The sequence below is a fragment of the Lichenostomus cassidix genome, chromosome 20, assembly GCF_008360975.1.
Source record: "Lichenostomus cassidix isolate B80296 chromosome 20, HeHo_3.0, whole genome shotgun sequence".
NCBI lineage: Eukaryota > Metazoa > Chordata > Aves > Passeriformes > Meliphagidae > Lichenostomus > Lichenostomus cassidix.
In genome coordinates, this window is record NC_139500.1 from 2253643 (window position 1) to 2272756 (window position 19114).

At 44.5% G+C, this 19114-nt stretch overlaps 1 protein-coding gene across 1 annotated transcript; it reads left to right on the top strand.

Moving 5' to 3' along the window:
• Positions 1-4361: 4361 nt before the first annotated feature.
• MC3R (melanocortin 3 receptor) lies at positions 4362-5417 on the top strand. The gene has a single exon (XM_085078969.1). The coding sequence runs from the start codon at positions 4440-4442 to the stop codon at positions 5415-5417; it is 978 nt and encodes a 325-aa protein (XP_084935095.1). The 5' UTR covers positions 4362-4439.
• The last annotated feature ends 13697 nt before the right edge of the window (positions 5418-19114 follow it).

A 19114-nucleotide genomic window follows, 5' to 3' on the forward strand; every position in this document is an offset into this window, starting at 1 on the left:
GGGTGAAATCAGGGCTGTGTTTACAGATATTCCCAATCAAAACCCTCATGGACACTCCAGAATTGTGCACAGAATTCAAAACCAGCACACTTTGCTTTGCTAAGAGAAAATATTTCAATTTTTAAGTCCTTTTTTATAAAGAATATAACAGAGGAGAAGTCTTCAAGAGTTTTTTACTCACTAATTTGGCTCCTTGAAACTTCAGGATAGTAATAATTCCCTGCTGCATGGGAGAAATCATCTGCTTATTATCCTCTAATTTCCTTTAAAATTTCCACTTTTGTCTGGCAGGAACCACTGTTGAAAAAGAGAGAAAATAAAGGAAAGTGATATGCATTTATCAGCCATTATCAGCTTAATCTCATGTCAAGCTCTCAACAAGATTTTTCATTCAGCAACCTCACCAGGGAATTCTCTTAGGAAACTCCATTATCCACCTTGAGCAGTAAATGTTACTTTACCTTTCCCCAAAGATTAAATAGTTTCACTAGTGAAGAAACAACTGAGCAATAGCAGCATTAAAAAAAAATAATAAAATAAAATAAACCTTGCTTTGTAAAACATGGCAGAGGTTTTTACCTGGGAAAATTGTTCATTTCTGCTGGTAGCTAAACCAGCCAAACCTTTGCCTTTGCCTTCATCACAGCCAATATTTCATTAACTGTGCTGCCATCCTCTTATCTACAGCTTGTTTTTCTTAGAAATTGAGTTATTTTAGGAAAGAACACGAATGAAAGCAATGCAAGAGACATCCCAATAAATCCCATTTCCACATTTAACCCACTGCATTGGGGTGGGTTGCCCTGACATTTTTTTTAAGGAATTCTTTGAAGGACCCATCTGCTGCGATTGAAGCACACAAAACCCTCATTACAGGTTCTTGGGCTGGATAATAATTTCAATTTTGGAAACCTCAGACAGAGAAGGGCAGCCCTGGGAAGGGGGGATGAGCAGAGATGTGCCAGAGGCTGCTGCCAAAGGAATGGTTTGCCCAGAGCACTGAAAGGACAGGGCAAACCCTGAAATAATCCAGGGTTGTGCTTGTGAGCTGTTGAGTCTTTTCTGGCAAAGGAAGGGATGGGAATCAGGAATTGCACAGCCCAGAGTACAGAACAGCACTGAGCATTTTCCTCTGAACATATTCTAAAAGAAGGATGCCATTGGGAAATATTATCAATTCTGGACCTGTTTTGAACTGCTAAAAGTTCATTTTTATGGGGTTTTAAATTCTTATAGAAGCACAGGGGGGTGTTTTCCCCAGTAAAAACCCCTAGTCACAGAGCAGCTTTGGCTGCAGCAGCCCAGCACTGGTGTTTGCACACAGAACCAGCACAGCTTTGGAGTTCCAGCTGTGTTCCAAAAGATTTCTGTTTCTCAGCCAAGTGAGACCCTGAAGCCATCTCCACAATCCACCTCCCAAAAATCAGTCTGGAGGGTGAAGAGGACTTCTTCAGACAGAATCAGAACCTAGGGGGTCAATAAAACACACATAACAATCACCCCTTGTCGCTACAGCTTCTGGGGCTGTGAGAACTCCTCGTGAGAAATGCTCTGCAGAGGGTGATTCTGGCAGCCAAACCCAGAGAATTCTCCTCAAAAGGTGACCTGTTTGATCACCACAGACATGAGAGCCTGAGTCATGGCAAGCTTTTGAAATCCACATTTCCTCTCCATCCGCAGGGAACAAAACAGGTCAGGGATCCTGCCCTGGGGCTGAGAGAACAAAACATGGGAAGGAGAATAAAACATGGGAAACAGAGAGGGGATGAACAATGCTGCAGGGGATGTTTTCCATCCCAAGCAGCCCTTCTCCTCTCACCTCTGGCCCAGCTGCTGTTGGCACCGAGGATGGCATGAGAGCCATGAGGAGGTGACAGTTGTGTAGCAACCACAGGGACAGCAGCCAAGGACTTGTGTCACTCACACACCAGGGGATGGAAAAACTGCAGGTTTGGGGTTTGAGTCTGGGGAATGAACAAGGACACAGCTGGAAGGGGACTGTGCTCCCTGGGGGTCAATAGATGTCCTCTCAGTGCCTGGGGAGCAGGCCGGGGGTGGGAATGTCAGCCATGGGCTGCAGAGCCCAGGCAAGAGGGGAGGAGAGCATTTATCACTGATTTGGGCAGAAGGTGACACTTTGGGGACACAAACAGAGCTGCAAGGACACACTCAGGCGTACCTTGAGCTTCCTGACTCCCCTGAGCCAGCAAAGCCCAGTGATCCCAGCCTCGACTGGACCACTCCAGCTGGACCTTCTCCATCACAGACCATCCCTGACCAGAGCCCTGAGCTCATCCAGGCTGCAGCTGCTGCCCCTGGACCTCAGGAGAAGACATGGGAAGAGCTGTGGGCAAGGCAGAGCTTGGGGAATACACACAGACATCTCCCATCCCTAACTCCCCAACCTTCTTTGCTGCAGGGAGGATCTAAACCAAGTTATCATTTTGTTTTACACCCCCTGGATTGCAGCAATGTCACAGCTCTGCTCCCCTGCCCAGGACAAGGAGAATTGCCCAGGAGATGGAGGACAGGAATGAGTGACACCATTCTGGCCATTTGCCACCCCTCAGGTGCAGTGCAGGACACAAATCCAGGACATCCTGGGGTGGGTGTGAGACAAACCTGCCTGCTCTGCCCTGCCAGAGCCCCAGTCACCTCCTGGATCTCTGGACATGGAGCAGGAACTGACAGCTGAGGAGCAGCAACTCGATGGGAATGTGAAATATATTGTGACGTTTCAGATCATGGAGCTTTTCCAGTGCTGAGCAGAGAAATCCTTTTGGAAATAAAGCTCACATGTGTGACAGCTTCACAGCTTCTTCCCCCATCTGCACAGGCCTCAGAGCCAGTCTGGTTTGCTATCAGACACAGGAGGCTCTAGCCCACTATTTTTAGCACTTAATGGCAAAGCTGATAGTGCCATTAATCCACTTTGGTGCACAACGTTTGATTTCCACTTCAAATTGCACCTCAGTGCAAATGGCAGCTCATCCTGCTGTCACACACGTTCAGAAATTCACGGTGCAGCAACATTTAATGACTTCCTGAGCATTTTCAACATGCTGGAAACAACATTTTCAAGAGCAGTGATAGCCGTTCTGTCCAGAAATCACCATCCTGGGGGCACCATGGGTCCCAAAAAGCCAGCACTTCAGAAAGTTTAAGAAATCTGCTTTAAAATACATCATTGAGAATTTAGGGGGAGAACAACTCAGATCTTTAAAACATTTCCTGTACGATTTGGTGGGTGAGTCCTCAGCTATTTATTCAGCTTAAAATTACTGCACTGGATATTGTCCTTGCAAAGTTATCACCTGGAGGTTAAATTTGAGATTTGTTGCCTCTTGGTATTGAATTATAGGTGCATAATAATAATAATAATTCTGTGGGCTCAGAATGGAACTGGAGATTTGTGACTTTTTAGCTAACAAACCTGCAGCAGAAGCCATAAACATTAGTTCAATTAATATTGAGTGGCTTTGATTCTAAAGTACTTCTGCAAAAACACAAGCTGGGAAGTATTCAGACGTCAGCAAGTGCTTTTTAAAAAAAAATCAAACTAAGAAAATTGCACCGCAGAAATACGGAATGAATGGAGTGCAAGGAAAATCTTGCACTTCATGATATCTTATATGTGATAAAAGAAAATCTCCTGGGTGCTGCAGAGGTTTGAAACAATACAACCCCAGTTCAGACCAGTCCCAGCACCACTCGGGATGCTCAAATGATGCTCAAATGTGTGTGGATGGATGGAGGATGAGCACCCTGCCTGCCCCAAATCCTCCCACCAGAGCAGCCAGAAAACTTTTAAGCGATCCCAATCCCCTTTTCCCGAGGAATTTCACGGCAAATCCGTGCTGCTCTGGATCTGCAGAGGGCGCCAGCAGTTTGGGATGCGCGGGGATGTCGCTCCAGGTGCTGCGGCTGTCACTCACCAAGGTGCTCGCTCTGCAGTGGCCAATGCTCTGCTCGCAGGCTGAGGTAGGAGTTGGTTTGTCCTCCTGGCATCTATAAATCCCTTAGTTCTCTTTTCGTCCCGCTGAAATAGCAACAGATGCTCGGCTGAGCTGCAGCATGCTGCAAACCCACCTGCCCCAGCAGACGGGAGAACTCCCTGCTTCTAACCTGCAGCAGAGCTGAGCCCAGCAATGTCCTGCTGCCGATCCTGCCCTGCCGAGAAAACTGCTTGCTGCCTGCAAGCTTGGAAGCTCACTTGCTTATAGAGGAGAGAGCAGCCTGGGACTGACAGAAAACTCACTGCAAATGCAGATTTTTTGATGTTTGCACTTGTAAAAGTGACTGAAGTCCTGCTTGATTCCACCCCATATGCACAGCAGCAGCTGGAAGGACTTGCTTTCCTTTTTCTATTTTTTTGTCTCTTTTTAACCTGTGCTCTCTGGGGTGCACAAGCACTGGTGAACTGAACTCCTTGGCTGACAATGAACACCACACACTCTGCATTCTCATTTCAGCCTGTGCTGCTCAATGCCACCGAAGACTTCAACGACTCTGTCCTGAACAACAGGAGCAACGATGGATTTTGTGAGCAGGTCTTCATCAAAGCCGAGGTCTTCTTGACCCTGGGGATCATCAGCCTCCTGGAAAACATCCTGGTCATCCTGGCAGTGCTGAAGAACGGCAACCTGCACTCCCCCATGTACTTCTTCCTGTGCAGCCTGGCCGTGGCAGATATGCTGGTGAGCATGTCCAACGCCCTGGAGACCATCATGATCGCCATCCTCAGCAGCGGCTACCTGGTCATCGACGACCACTTCATCCAGCACATGGACAATGTCTTTGACTCCATGATTTGCATTTCCCTGGTAGCCTCCATTTGCAACCTGCTGGTCATAGCCATCGACAGGTACATCACCATTTTCTATGCCCTCCGTTACCACAGCATCATGACGGTGAAGAAAGCCCTGTCCCTCATTGTGCTCATCTGGGTGGCTTGCATCATCTGTGGCATCATCTTCATCGCCTACTCGGAGAGCAAGACCGTCATCGTGTGCCTCATCACGCTGTTCTTCGCCATGCTGCTTCTGATGGCCTCTCTGTACGTGCACATGTTCCTCTTCGCCCGGCTGCACGTCAAGCGCATCGCCGCGCTGCCCGTCGAGGGCGTGCCGCCCCAGCGCACCTGCATGAAGGGCGCCGTCACCATCACCATCCTCCTGGGGGTCTTCGTCGTCTGCTGGGCCCCCTTCTTCCTGCACCTCATCCTCATCATCTCCTGCCCCACCAACCCCTACTGCGCCTGCTACACGGCGCACTTCAACACCTACCTGGTGCTCATCATGTGCAACTCCGTCGTCGACCCGCTCATCTACGCCTTCCGCAGCCTGGAGATGAGGAAGACCTTCAAGGAGATCGTGTGTTGCTGTTATGGCATGAGTGTGGGACAGTGCATGCTGTAGGCACCTGGCTTGGGGGGTGAAAAATACACCCCAGAGGTGGATAAATGCAAATATGTATATATATATATATGTATGTATGTATCAAAATACAGAGCAGCTCACTCGAGATGCAGTGCCTGAAGGAAGGGTGCAGGAAAGACAAAAGCCTTCTACATGATGCCTTGTTTCCTACTTTTTAGAATGCAAACCGGTTTCAAATGAATTATTTGAAGTTTTTTTAATAATAGTTCTAGCAGAAGGGAATCCAGAGTGGCTTGCAAAATAGCTTCAAAAACTTGCTGGGAAAAATGAATCCTGAGAAGGAATGCCACCTTCTAGAGACTGAGATAATATTCTCTCCAGCATTCATTTGTGCCTGTTGCTTTATCTCTGTGCCACTGCCAACAAGCCAGTGTTTTCTAAAAGATCTCATTAGTAACCTCTGAGGAAAGCTGTTTTTCCAGACACCAACAGGTAACAGCATTGTTCTACACCTACATCCACTCCTCCACCTTTTCACGAGAAAACAGATTGACATTTTTGCTGCTTGCCACAAAGCAGCCCGAGTACAATTTTTCAAGGGTGACAGCAAACATTTCTCTTGCACTGAAATCAGTTATCACTACAGTGTCAGTGTCAGTGTGACTTCAGCAGCAGCCAGACAGGATGAACTCATATGAAAGCTTTTACATTATACATTGTGATATCAGGGTATTAGAGACTTCAATTTTTAATTATTTTTTAAAGCTGCAATGCACTGATCAATGTAGTATTTGGTGTGTTCGTAAAAAGTCACAGAAGTCTCCTTTTGACAAATCCCCACTAGAGATGTGAACAGAGATGTGAACAGAGATGTGAACAGAGATGTGAACAGAGATGTGAACATCTCTGATAGAGACCCAGAGATGCGAACAGCAGAAAGAGCTAAAATGCAAAATACTTTGAATGTAGCTCCTTGTCAAAGCTGCAGGGAGTCATTAGAAATATCCACCTGTGTGTTCAGCTCCTGAAGAAATGAGATGTGCAGGGCAGAGAGGACTTTATGCATTGAGAAATAAATGTCACTGGGCAGATTCTTCTCCAGCTTCACCCTGCTCTGCTCTGGGGACAGCAAAGCTCCAGGGCTGATTGCCACCCCTGCCCAGCTGTGTGTGTTGGTGGCAAGCACAGCAAACTCCTGCAGCTACAATAGTTTAGCCTCTGCTTTCTGCAAGAACAAACCCCGGAGGTTTGTGGAAATGGCACAATGCCATGGGTGCAGTGTGTCACAGCACGGGGACAGGCAGTGCCAGGCTGAGAGCTCTGAGCACCCTGAGGCTGTCCAGCACCTGGCTTTGGGGAGGGGCAGAATCCCCAAACCCCCAGACCTGCCTGATGCTTTCAGACATCTCAAGGATCTCATCTGACTTCAAACTCTTTTATTCCCCTCACCTGCTTCATTTGAGTGGACTTGCTGGGTTGTTTTTATTATTATTATTATTATTATTGTTGTTGTTGTTGTTGTTGTTATTTCTGGCAGTCCCCTCTGCCAGGTGAGAAGCTGTTCATGCAGCCCAGAGCTCCCCCAGCTCCTGTTCCCCCAGTTCTGCCCCTCACTGATATATTTTGGTGCCAGGGGCTCCTAACCCAGCCCTGCTGCCTGTGGGGACTCACATTTCTCACTCTGCTCCTCCTGTGTTTGACCCTCAGCATCCTACAGCAAACAGCCCAATTTCCAAGCACCACCTCTCCCCATCAGCACAAACCAACCTCACATTCCCTAAATTTATTTCCCCTAAATTCCCTAATTTTCTCACTTCCTCCCATAATCACATCCTCCAAACCTCCCCCTTTCCAACACTTACCTAATCCTATCACCCTCAAATTTAAAAAAGGCTAAATTAAAAATAAATAAATAAAATTAAAGCCAAGGTCACTGTGAAGCAGAACAGGCACAAATGAAAATTCTCCCCTGTTGCAGGAAGAGACCAAAGAAAACCCCACCAAGTGGCAAAGCCAAATGCTTTCAGCCTTATCAGTGCATAAACACAAACATATATTTGTATTTATCAGAGATCCCAGCTCAAGATGAGCTCTGTTAGCTCAGCCTGTCACACTTCAGCACCTGCTGTGGCACCTGGAGATGAAAGCAGCAGAGGAAACCAGGAAACCTCCGTGGGGTGGGCAGTCTGTAGCTACCTGTTGTACAAAATCTCTGCCTGTTTTCAGTGTTCTGTATCCTCACACTCTGGAGCATGGTTTGCCATGATATTCTGCCTCAGGTTATTGTGTGTTTAGCTCTTGTTGCTCCTCATGTCCTACTTATTCCTCTGATGCCCCACTTATTTCTCCCTGAAAAGCAATTTGAACAGGACTGATTCATGCAGTGCTTTGCCTTTAAGCAAAACATGTTCTGCTGAATAAAACTATCTGAAGAGATCACTCAGAATCCCGTTTGGTTCTGTCAGAGCTCACTGAACCAGAAATACAGCCTAACACTGGGGAAAATCCTCTGAATTTGTTGAATTGTGGGATGGTTTGGGTGGGAAGGAACCTTAAATCCTTGGGAATTCCATAGTGCATGGAGCCAGGACTGTGGGATCACAACAAAGGGAAAGAGGGAGTGAACCCCACAATGAGAATTAGTGAGCAAATCCTCACAGCTCCAGCTGGGAAATGCAAGGGAGGAACAGGGCTGAAATAATATCTTTTCCATCTAAAACTGTCATTAATATGGATTTATTGAGTCAGTTTTCCTGCAAGAAAATCAAGCAGTTCACAGACACTGCAGGACTGGCATTTGCTCAGACTTGTTAGGAAATCCTCATGTATTTAAGACAAATATTTGAATTCCCAGGAGCAAGAGCTATCCTGCTAAGTCAACCCAACAGAGATATCCTGCAAATTACAGACAGATTTGTTTCTTTCACATTAAATTCAGCACTGTGCATGCAATTTTCCCATCAATAGGTGCCTAAATATTTCATCATTGACAGCACTTGTCTTGATGGGCAAACAAAATCCAGGCACAGAACTCTGCAGTCAAACGAGGCCATTCTTAGGGCCATTAATACAAATACCTCCCTTATTTTTCACTGAAATAAGATGTTTCTGTTTGTTGAAGACTAGATTTGGGCAATGCTGGGCTGGGCAGTGGGGTCAAAGAGTTTGTCAGGAACACTAGAACCAGGATTTCAAAGAGTTAAGATAAATTTATGCAATATCCACATAGTTCTGAAAACACTCATGAAAAGTAGATTCACTTGCTGTTCTTGCTCATTTAGGTGATTCTGCATAAGACTGGGAGGAACCTCCTTGTTCTGGGATGGTGATGGAGAGAAATTTATTATCTGATAAAAAAAAACCTGATATCTTCATAACCCCACAGCTGCCCTAAACACACAGGAATTTCTGATTCCTTTGTCTCATTCTACATTTTGTATTTATTTCTGAAACAAACACACAGTTTTTATTTGAGGTTATTCATCTCTTGTGATTACAAACAAAAGCACTGCTGGAATGAGATTGACTCAGAAAATCTATAAATCCATGATTCCACTGCTCCAGCTGTCTCCATGAGTTACAAACACAAAATCCACCTCCAAGCCTCTCTGGTGCAGTTTGGGTTTGCTCTGTACCTATCACTGGTTCAAGGCCACGAAGGAGCATTCTAGAGAAAAATGAAAATGCAGAGAGCAGCACTTGTTCACCACAAAGGGAACACAGCAGCACAACCCTCCCAACAGGAGTGATATAATTGCTGCAATTACAGGGATGAACATTGGGGTTAATCCAACAGCAATTGAACTACAAAGCCAGAGGCCAAACGTGATGGGTGTGAGATTACTGTGTATTAACACATGAATATTGTAAACAGGTATTTATTGATGCAAGAGTGGATAGAATTTCAATTAATAGCGTGAAAACTTGGGGGTTTTTGAAATAAACACAGTGGATAGAATTTCAATTAATAGCATGAAAACTTGGGGGTTTTTGAAATAAACACAGTGGATAGAATTTCAATTCATAGCGTGAAAACTTGGGGGTTTTTGAAATAAACACAGAAACAGAAACACTTCCAGCTATTTAAACTCACTGACTTAGCCTGAATTAATATTTCACACAGACAGGTTCAGAGAGATCCTGAGAAATGAAGATTTCCTTAGACTTACGTATTCACAGGGGAATAAGAGGAAGAGGTGAGGCAGAACAACAGCAGAAAAATCCAACTTCACAACACATCCCACAGCAGAGCTGTGCTGCTGCACATTCCCATCCTCTCTCCTTGCAATCCCACATTATCCAAGTGGTTGGGCAGCAATTGCAGCATCTCTGCCACAGGAATCACCTCACCCAGAGCAGCCATCCCACTGATAATCTCAGCATGAAAAGGAGCAGCTTGGGGAGCACTGTAACCAGTTATTTCTGTGGTGAGAAAAGGCAGAGAGGGACTCTGACCCCTCATTTCCTCAGGGTCCCTGTTGACCCTTCCAGAGCTCAGGGTCATCGCAGCATTTTCAGCTCCAAGGGAATTGAACTCCTGTTGTCATAAAGCTTTCTGGCATGGTGGTGAGCATTCAGACAGGGTGAGGCTGCAGGAAGGGAAATTCCTCTTCAGCAGGCAGTGGAGAACATGAGGTTCTTCTGCTTCAGCCTGTTAAATGGTTTTTACCTAATCACTGTGTTTGTTAAGGTGAGGAGTGACACAGAATTCTGTATGCAGGAAAAAGTAGAGAAGGAACATGATTTTTTTAAGAAATAACTTGCTTAGGGACTGAGGAGTCTTTTCATCTTTGCCTCAGTGAGAGACAGTGGATTTCTACCCAGCCTTGTAGACCTTGACCTTCCCAAATTCGCTGGAAATAGTGAAAGATTTACAAAGCTGGATTTTTCTGCAATGATGGGAAGGGTCAGGCAGAGGCATCTCTATCCCTATCAGCTCTGCCATCACTTCTGAGACACCAGAGACAATCTGACTCAAAGATTGCCCAAAACCAAGCAGCTGGGAGGCAGAGGCTGAGCAGCTGTGCACAGCAGCCCAGGGTGCAGCAGGGATGGTTGAGATGTGGGACAGGGCAGGAGCTGAGCGTGGATATCCTTGGTGCCAAGCAGGAGACAAGGAGTGTGAAACCAAGAGCCTGCAGCTAACGAGGACTTCATCCCTGCTCCTGTCTGATCCCACACAGCCTGCATGGCACTCCTGTCCTCAGCCTTCGAGCCCAAAGCACCTCTTCACAGAACCACTTGTGGCCCCAAATGAGTCTGAGCTTATTCTTCGCCTGGGCAGAACACCAGACCTTGTATTTGTAGCCTTTTATTGCCTCCACGTAGAGTCAATTATGTGCCACTTGGGAAGAGATTTGCCTTTAGTCATCTGCAAATTGTACAGCATGTACTTGGGAAGGTCTGAATCCAAACCAAGGACTCGTCATTTCGATTTCTGAAATGGTGCAGGGCCAGTAAATAAATATAATCTTTCATTTTCAAATTTCTCTGCAGGAAGGGAACCGAGGTGGGCTTGGGAATTCAGAACATTTGGCAAAACAGAGCAAAAAGGAGGCAGGACCACACATGAGGCATGAAGTAAATTTATCTTCAAGAAAGTAATTCATGGATTTGCATCTGTAACTTGATGTACAAATATATATATGATGTACCAAATACATAACTTGATGTACAAAATGACACCAAACGCTGCACTGCTGTCACAATGAAGTGAGCTGCATTATTTGCTCTGTTTATGTAAGAGCCCATCTATTTCTTCTGAAGGACAACTGTCTCAGGACCAAAGTAATGAAAGCAGGGGCTGTTGAAAAGCACAAATCAGGGGAGAATTCCAATCCCTGCATTATGCTGTGACCTGAACATTCAGTTCCAGGGGAAGGGAACAGCAAAAAGGGGCAGAATGCCCATCAGTGAACACCAAAGCAGAGTTAAAACTGATTTTTTTTAAAGCAGAATCAGCTACAATTCTCTCCAATCAATTTTCCCCTCAAGTTTGTTTAAGCTCACAGAAGAACACTGCTGTGCCATCCATCCCAGCAGGCAGCTCCCAAAAAAAAGGGGAATGGGAGATGCTGCTCTGGTTCTTTGGTGCCACTCTGTGCCCCTCTGTGCCCCTCAGCCCTGCCCAGAGCTCTGCCAGCCTCTCAGCTCCCACCCTTCTCCCTTTAAATAGATAAAAAATATCTATTTATTAACAGATAAATCATTCCCCCATTCTTAAGTACTGTTTGACAGTTCTTCCCTGCTAATGCCAGGGTGAAACCTAAAAAAATCCCAATAATCCATGTGTACACCTGGCCCAAACCTGCATTCTGTACATAAACCTACAGCTGTGTGGCTCCAGCTGCTGGGGTGTCACTGCTGTTCCCAAAAAAATGCAGCTGTGTGCCCAGGAGTAACTCAGAGCAACTTCCTCTTGGCCAATCTGCTTTGGAGAGCCCAGAAATAAACATTTAAAATAAACTCAGGTAAATTCCAGCAGTCAGTAAGACCCCATAGAGGATTCTTAATGAAATCAAAGAAGTTCCCTTTGATTGAAACGAGAAGCAGCAGAAAAATGTGCAATGAGAATGTTCAATGAGGAGTTGTGTGTATTTCTGGACAAAGGGACAGTTGCATGTTGCAGTGGTGAAAAGCTTTTCCTAATGAGCAATTGTTCTCTTCTGCTACCTGCATTTAGATGGAAAACCACAAGTTTGGGTTTTTTTTTGCTTTTAACTAGGCAAGAGAAGCTGAAACTGAAATTATATCCAGCTGAGAACAGGTACAAGTGGACTTGTGGGTGTAAGAACAGCGCCAGCATTGTTTCCATCCCTGATTCATGGAATTTAGCCTCATTGTGGATGAGCTGATATGCAATTTGATAAGTCTGTCATATTCTTTTGTTCTTAAGAAAAGCCTCCTTAAAACAGGAACCAGACATGTCATCGATTCTGCTATGAAGTTCACGACTACAAACCCCTAATTTTTAAATCATGAGCTGGAAGAAATGGGAATGACACTGGAAACAAGTGAATTATCACAGGACAGTGCATTTTTATCAAGAGACAAAAGAGTGCAGTTCTCTCTTTTTCAGATTTTCTATGAGTGGGCAGCAAATAGGTACAAAATCTATTGAAATTAAACTGAGCACACATGGAACCAGATGGGGCACACACAACTGACCAAATATTCTTTTTTTAAAAAAAACCAATTCACCAAGTAGAAAAACATCATGTTCCCCGAGTTTAAATTAATTGCCTTCTTTTCTCAATACCATATTACTTTGACTTGGTTTGGATTCTATTTCTGCCATCTCTGGTTGTTTATTTGCAGTTTCACCAGGAGCTGACATGTCACTATGACTTCTCCTTGTGATGGGTTGTGTCTCTTGTATTAAAATTCCTTTTTTGCTGGCTGATAATAAAAATCTACTGTATTAAAATACCTTTTTTGCTGGCTGATAACAAAAATCTACAGCAGCTGCACTTCCCATGCTCATCTGTTTCCAAAGGCAAACACAGCAATGAGACAAGAGAACATTTGCTCTGTTAGCAAGGAGACTTCATGTTATTTTATCCAGTTGGTTTGATGGGAATTAATCCCAACCACTGCTTGTTCCCAAAGGCACAGAGAGAGAAAACTTCCAAAATTTCTCCCTGTGGCTTTGGCCTCTCTGTTTTGGTATTTTTAATTTGTGCTGGCTGAGAACATATTGCACTTGTAAGGGTTAAATGATAAATAACCCAACAATCCTTTAAAACTTAAAGCCTCCAAAATACAGACATTTAAAGCCACCAAGACCAAATAACAGTGTTAATCCAGCAGATATCTAAATTCTGTGTGATGATAGCACAAGCACAGTGAAAATCAATGCTCTCCCTCAAAATGCAACTAATTATTTCTCAGACAAGCTGGATTTAAAATATCATTTTTTGACCCAAGTGCAGCTCCTTGCCAGAACCTAAGAGCTGTTAAATTGCTGTCAGGCTGAACACAGGAGAAATATTCAAGCCCAGCTCAATTATCCTGTGAAAAGCAAGATGTGAAGAGGTGCTGAACATCCTCTTGGGCACCTCAGGTTTGCTTTGCTTCAGGAAAATTGGAGGAAAGGCTTTGCTTTCCCCTGGTTGATGCTTTAGAGAGCAGAGTGGGACTTTAGTGACACCCTGGGCAGAAGCAATTCCTGCATCCCTGCCTGCTGCTGCTCCCTCCTAAAGCAACAGGATTTCTCGTTCAGCCACCAAAACCTGCTGCTCAGGAGTTTGCATCCTGCAAGGGGAGATATTAGAAAATACATAGGGGATTCCACGTCCTTATCAAAGTCAAATAATGGAAGTAGAAGAGTTGGCAGGGAGGATATTTGGTTCTGGGAGCAGCATTTTCCAGATTGCAACAGCTCAGGGAGCAGAATTCCCAGGGATAGCTGGAATCTGTCACAAAACTGTGACACTTCTGTGGTTTGTTTTCTTAAATGCTGTCCCTCTGGAAGCTCTCCTTAATGAAAAATTATTCAGCTACCCTGAAGTAATACTTTCCTTCCAATGTGATAATTACTGCCCATTTGTTGTCTGAACCGCTGATCAGAAAAGGCAAATAAAAATAAAAATAAAAAGCACAAATACTGCTGTTTGGAAAATGAAATCACTGCTGGGCTGCTGGGGAGGGCAGGGCATGCAACACGAGGTTTAATGTGACTTTGTCTGAAGAGATCAGTGCATTAAGGCAGCTCTGTAAATGGGGAGCCCTGCATGATCAAAACCACCAGATCAAAGAGCTGGGAGCAATCAGATGTTCTGAATAAAGGAGAGGATGGAATTAACTGAGAACGCAGCTCCCACATTGAGCAGCAGTGAGTAGAAGGTCATTAAGGCATCTGCATAATCAGTGAGCATGTGTTAAAAGCAAAAAGTAATTTCTGTAAGGGAGAAAAGCCTGGAAAAAAGCCATTTCTGATTGAAAAGTTCTAATTGTTCCCCAAAAAAAAAAAAAATTGTTTAGCAGGCTCACGTTAATGCTGTAATATATAAATTTCCAACATCATTTTGTTTCCTTTGTGAATCCAACAGTGCCTGGCCCAACGTGCTGGAAGCTGTGCAATCACACCCACTTGGGCTGTGCATTCATGGGGGCTGAGAGGCCAAAATGGGCTTTTTCACAGCCTGCAATTAGTAGCTCACAGTAAAAAAACAGCAGCTTGCCAAGAACTTTCCAGTCATGATGAGTTCTAGATGTATTTATACAGATTTTGATAGATATAGATGCATTTACACCTATATATGGACATGTATATTTAATTGTCTTTATGGAGACACACTTTGATATAGATGCATTTACACCTATATATGGACATGTATATTTAATTTTCTTTATGGAGACACACTTTGATATAGATGCATTTACACCTATATATGTCCATGTATATTTAATTTTCTTTATGGAGACACACTTTGAACAAGTGGCTGACAGCTCCTAGAAAACCTGGAATGAACTGGTTTTTGCAGTCACATTTGCTCCTTGCACATAGAAAGTGGTTTCTGTTTGTGTTGTTTTAATAAGAATTCAGGCACCCTCAGTTCTTCTGCCTTACACCCAGCTAGTTTCAATTAAAAAGTGAAAACCAAAGGAGATTCACACATTTCCAAGGGTCGTTTGAAGACAAACTGGCACAAAGCAATTTATAATTTACTTGGAAAGAATAACAGTGCCTGCTTCTGGAGGGAAGTTTAATCTCAATGGTTCTCTTTTAGAGACTTTCTTCTATCAACTTAATCCAACTTTATTTTTATTTTATTTGGTGGAATTACAAAGCACAGCTGGAGAAATTAGATGGAGAAATTAGAAAACAAAGGTGACTCTTTTTTTTTTTTCCAATTATTTTTCTCCCTTTTAATTTCTCTGTGTATTCAAAGACATGCTGGGGCCAAATTTAAGGCTAAGCAAACTGGGATAAGGCTAAAAGAATTGGGATTGTTCAGCCTGGAGGAGAGAAGGAGATTCAGACAGATCTAATCAGCAGCTCAGGCTGCTTTCCCCACCTGGCCACGAGTGTTTATAGACACTAACAATGTGCCAGTGCTTCCCTGAAATTCATGCTGATAAACCCTGGAAGGAAATCAGCATTAGGAAGCCAAACAACTAATAATTGCCATAGACAAGTACTGCAAAACAGCCAATTTGGCCGTGATTCAAATGAAAAATTACTATTACTCGGCCTTCATTTGCTATCTGCTGTATCAGACGCTGTTATTAATCATATTCCCAGCTCAGACTCCAGGAATAATACACTTTAATGCCCAGCAGGAAGTGATACATCAACATAATCACCAAAGTGCACACGTTTTGGCCGAATAATTGCTTTCTTTTGAGGGAGGAAGGTTATGGCCCACCACAGCTCCTGCTTTGACAAAAAACTTCCTTTTCCACAGACACCACGATGGGAAGAATCCCTCGAGTGGGAAAACTGAAGCACTGGATGGAACAGTGCCCGTTAAATGGCAATTAGAGAAATTCCTTATTAAAAGCCAAACCCGAACCAAACCACAAACCCAAGACTAATTACAAATCAATTACCCCTTGCTGTCAAGCACAGGATAATTAAAGCTTTCTTGATGCCCTACTGGGAGCTACTGGCAGGGGTTTTCTAGTGGGAAAAGTGCTGCAAGCCCTGGCTCGTTACACTGGCCCACTTCAGGGACAAAAAATCCTTGAGAATCACTTCAACTCCAAAAACTGATCCCAAAATCTGTCAGAGGGCTTCCCAGAGGAGAAGCAGCACTGACCAGTGGGTGTGGGAAGCTAGAAGCCACAACAGCAGCACAACTGGCCCATTCCCCCCATAGCCTGACCGCTAAAATTCAAATATTTACACCTGCAATTCTCCATTTCCCTTCTCCAAATAAAATCCCACCGCCAGCAGCTGATGGCCGAGGTGACTAAAGGAAGTGTCCAAAGAGCATGAATGAATGAAAGACACTCTCAGTGCATCAGCATCTCTTGCACTCATCAGTGCTTTCTTTCCCTGCTGCTTTTGTTGTCCCGGCTGATGCCAGCTGCACTTTCCCTGTGCCTCAGGAAGCAGATTTGTGCATCGGCTGGCTGCTGGCTGCTCTCGTTTGCCTCACGCTGCCCCAACCCCACAGCCGTGCCTCTCCAACCACTGTCCTCATTAGGGAGTGTGCTCCTGTCGGACAATGGGTGATTGTCCTCTCGCTGGGGATCCTGCACAGCACACAGAAGCAGCTGGGAGGCTCCAAAAGTGGTTTGCTGAACAATGGGAAGAGGACATCCAAGCTAACTCCATTTCACTCAGGCTGATATGGATTATATGACAACTTTTCACCTCAGAGATGCTGCCGCTTAAAAGTTTGCCATAAAGCACTGGAAAGGGATTTTTTTTCTCCTCCAGATATTAAAGGGAGGAAAGATTGGCAATACCCTGCTATTTCTGTGGTCCAAAAGAAGACTCCATGCACTTTTCCCCAAATTTCATGACATTTTTCAAAATGAACAACACAGGACTTTGTGATTTCTGCTGCAAACATCACATCTGAGAAGGGTGTTTAGTAGGTTAAAGGAGGAAGGATTGTGCCACACATGGTGAATATTTCATGCTGGATTTACCTAAGAGACTGTTTTCCTCAGTCTCTTTTGACTGCCACTTTCCCATAGGGGTTTGAGGTAGCTCACTTCAAGAGGAGCTGCAGGAGAATTCCTGTTGGTAGAGCAAGTGGAGAGGACCAAAGCAAGAGGCAGAACCTGAAAAATCAACCATTTTCCTGCCCCTTCCCAAGGCTTTGGATTGTTTTGCATGTTTAGAGGTGGACTTGGCAGTGTTGGGTTTCCAGTTGGAGTCGATGTTCTCGAGGGTCTTTTCCAACCCCAGGAATTCCCTGACTCTGCAAACTCCACCCTGACAGTTCCAAGGATTGATATCCTCTTGGGAAAGCACAACTTTCCAAATCTATCCCTGATGGTGCAGCTCATGGCAAAGAGCAGCAGCTCCACAGCAGGACTGCAAAGAGCTAAAACAGAGATAAGGACAGCACAGAAAATCCACAGATCATACCAGCACACCCCCTCTTTTAGCAGACTCATTAATGCCTCCTTCTCTTCTCACTCAGCTTCCTTCTCACCCAGGAGATGAATTCATGTTTTATGAAGATATTTCTCCGCTGTAGGGATGAGGAGGAAACTACAGAGCAGAACAGTCAGGAGACACCAAAATTTCAGTTCCTCTCTTCCCTAGGGTTTACCAACACAAAATGCTGGAGTGTTTGTTTCATTTTCTCACCCCTGCTGTCAGTGGCACAGATCTCCCTCACAGCAGTTGCAGCAGGAGGAGGTAATTGAAGGACTTAGCACAACACACTGTTTTCAAGGAAAACTTGTTTTCAGGTACCATCAATCCATCCACTGTGGTTGTGATGACGCAGCCACGCAGGCACAGACCTCCAGCAGGGACTGATCTGCTCACTGACAAGTGCTGGGCATGCTTTTATCATCTTTGAATGTATAAATCACAAACAAACCCTTCTGCTTTGCTGCAGGCACAGAAAAACTTCTCAGCCTCCACCTGGTGTTGGTGGCAGAGTGCAAGAGCAGCGTGTAGGAAACAGAAATGAGCTCAGATAAATAGTTCCTGAAAATTGTTTTTTATTAGGGTGAAAATGGGATTCTCCATGGAAGCTTCGAGCCAAGCACTGCTTGGAGAATCATGGAAAAATTCAAGCTGGAGGAATATTTGCAGCCATTCAGTTCTGCAGCTCAGCAGAGAAGAAATTCACCTTCTCAACAAGAAATTCACCTTCTCAACAAGAAATTCACCTTCACAAAAAGAAATTCACCTTCTCAACAAGAAATTCACCTTCTCAACAAGAAATTCACCTTCTCAACAAGAAATTCACCTCAACAAGAAATTCACCTTCTCAACAAGAAATTCACCTCAACAACAAGAAATTCACCTTCCTAACAAGAAATTCACCTTCCTAACAAGAAATTCCCCTGCAGACCAGGTGGGTCCCTGCAGTGCCAAGTGTGTGAAATGTGCTGCAGCCTGAGCAGCCCTGGATGAGCTCGGTTCTGGTGGAACTCTGGGATGTTTCAGGGCATTTTTGCAGCCTGTGAGTCACTCCTTCTCAGGAAAAGGACAGCTGCTTACGTGGCTCTGATTGCTCTGCAAATCTTCCAGCTTCTCTCCCATCAGCACAGAGCTCAAGAATGAAATAGCTTGGTGGCCTTGCCACTGATGAGTTCCCTCCTTCGAGAGGAACAAGGAGTCCTTGTCCTTGTTTCCTTCCAGTGACAAGGCCTGTCACCATGGGGTGATAGTGTGGTTCATCCCTCTGCCCTGTCAAGGCATGCTGCTTCAATATTAACCACAAAAATTGAGGAATTTCTGTTCTTTTGCTCAAGATTTTTACTCTTTAATCTACAGTCCTTAGCTGTAAATCTACAGCTTTCAGGAATCTTCCAGAATCTCAAATACATGCTAAGAAAACTCCTTTTTTGTTTGTTTTGTAGTATTTAAATAGAAAGTAATTTTTCATGTGAGAGCCAAGTGCTGGTCCTTCCCCTTGTCTTGTAGATGAACCTTATTTTGGTTGGGTTTCCCACATCTTGTAGATGAACCTTATTTTACCTTCCAGTACCTAAAGGAGCTCCAAGAGAGCTGCAGAGGGATTTTACAAGGACATGGAGTGACAGGGAATGGCTTCAAGCTGCCAAAGAGCAGCATGGGATTAGCTACAAGGAAG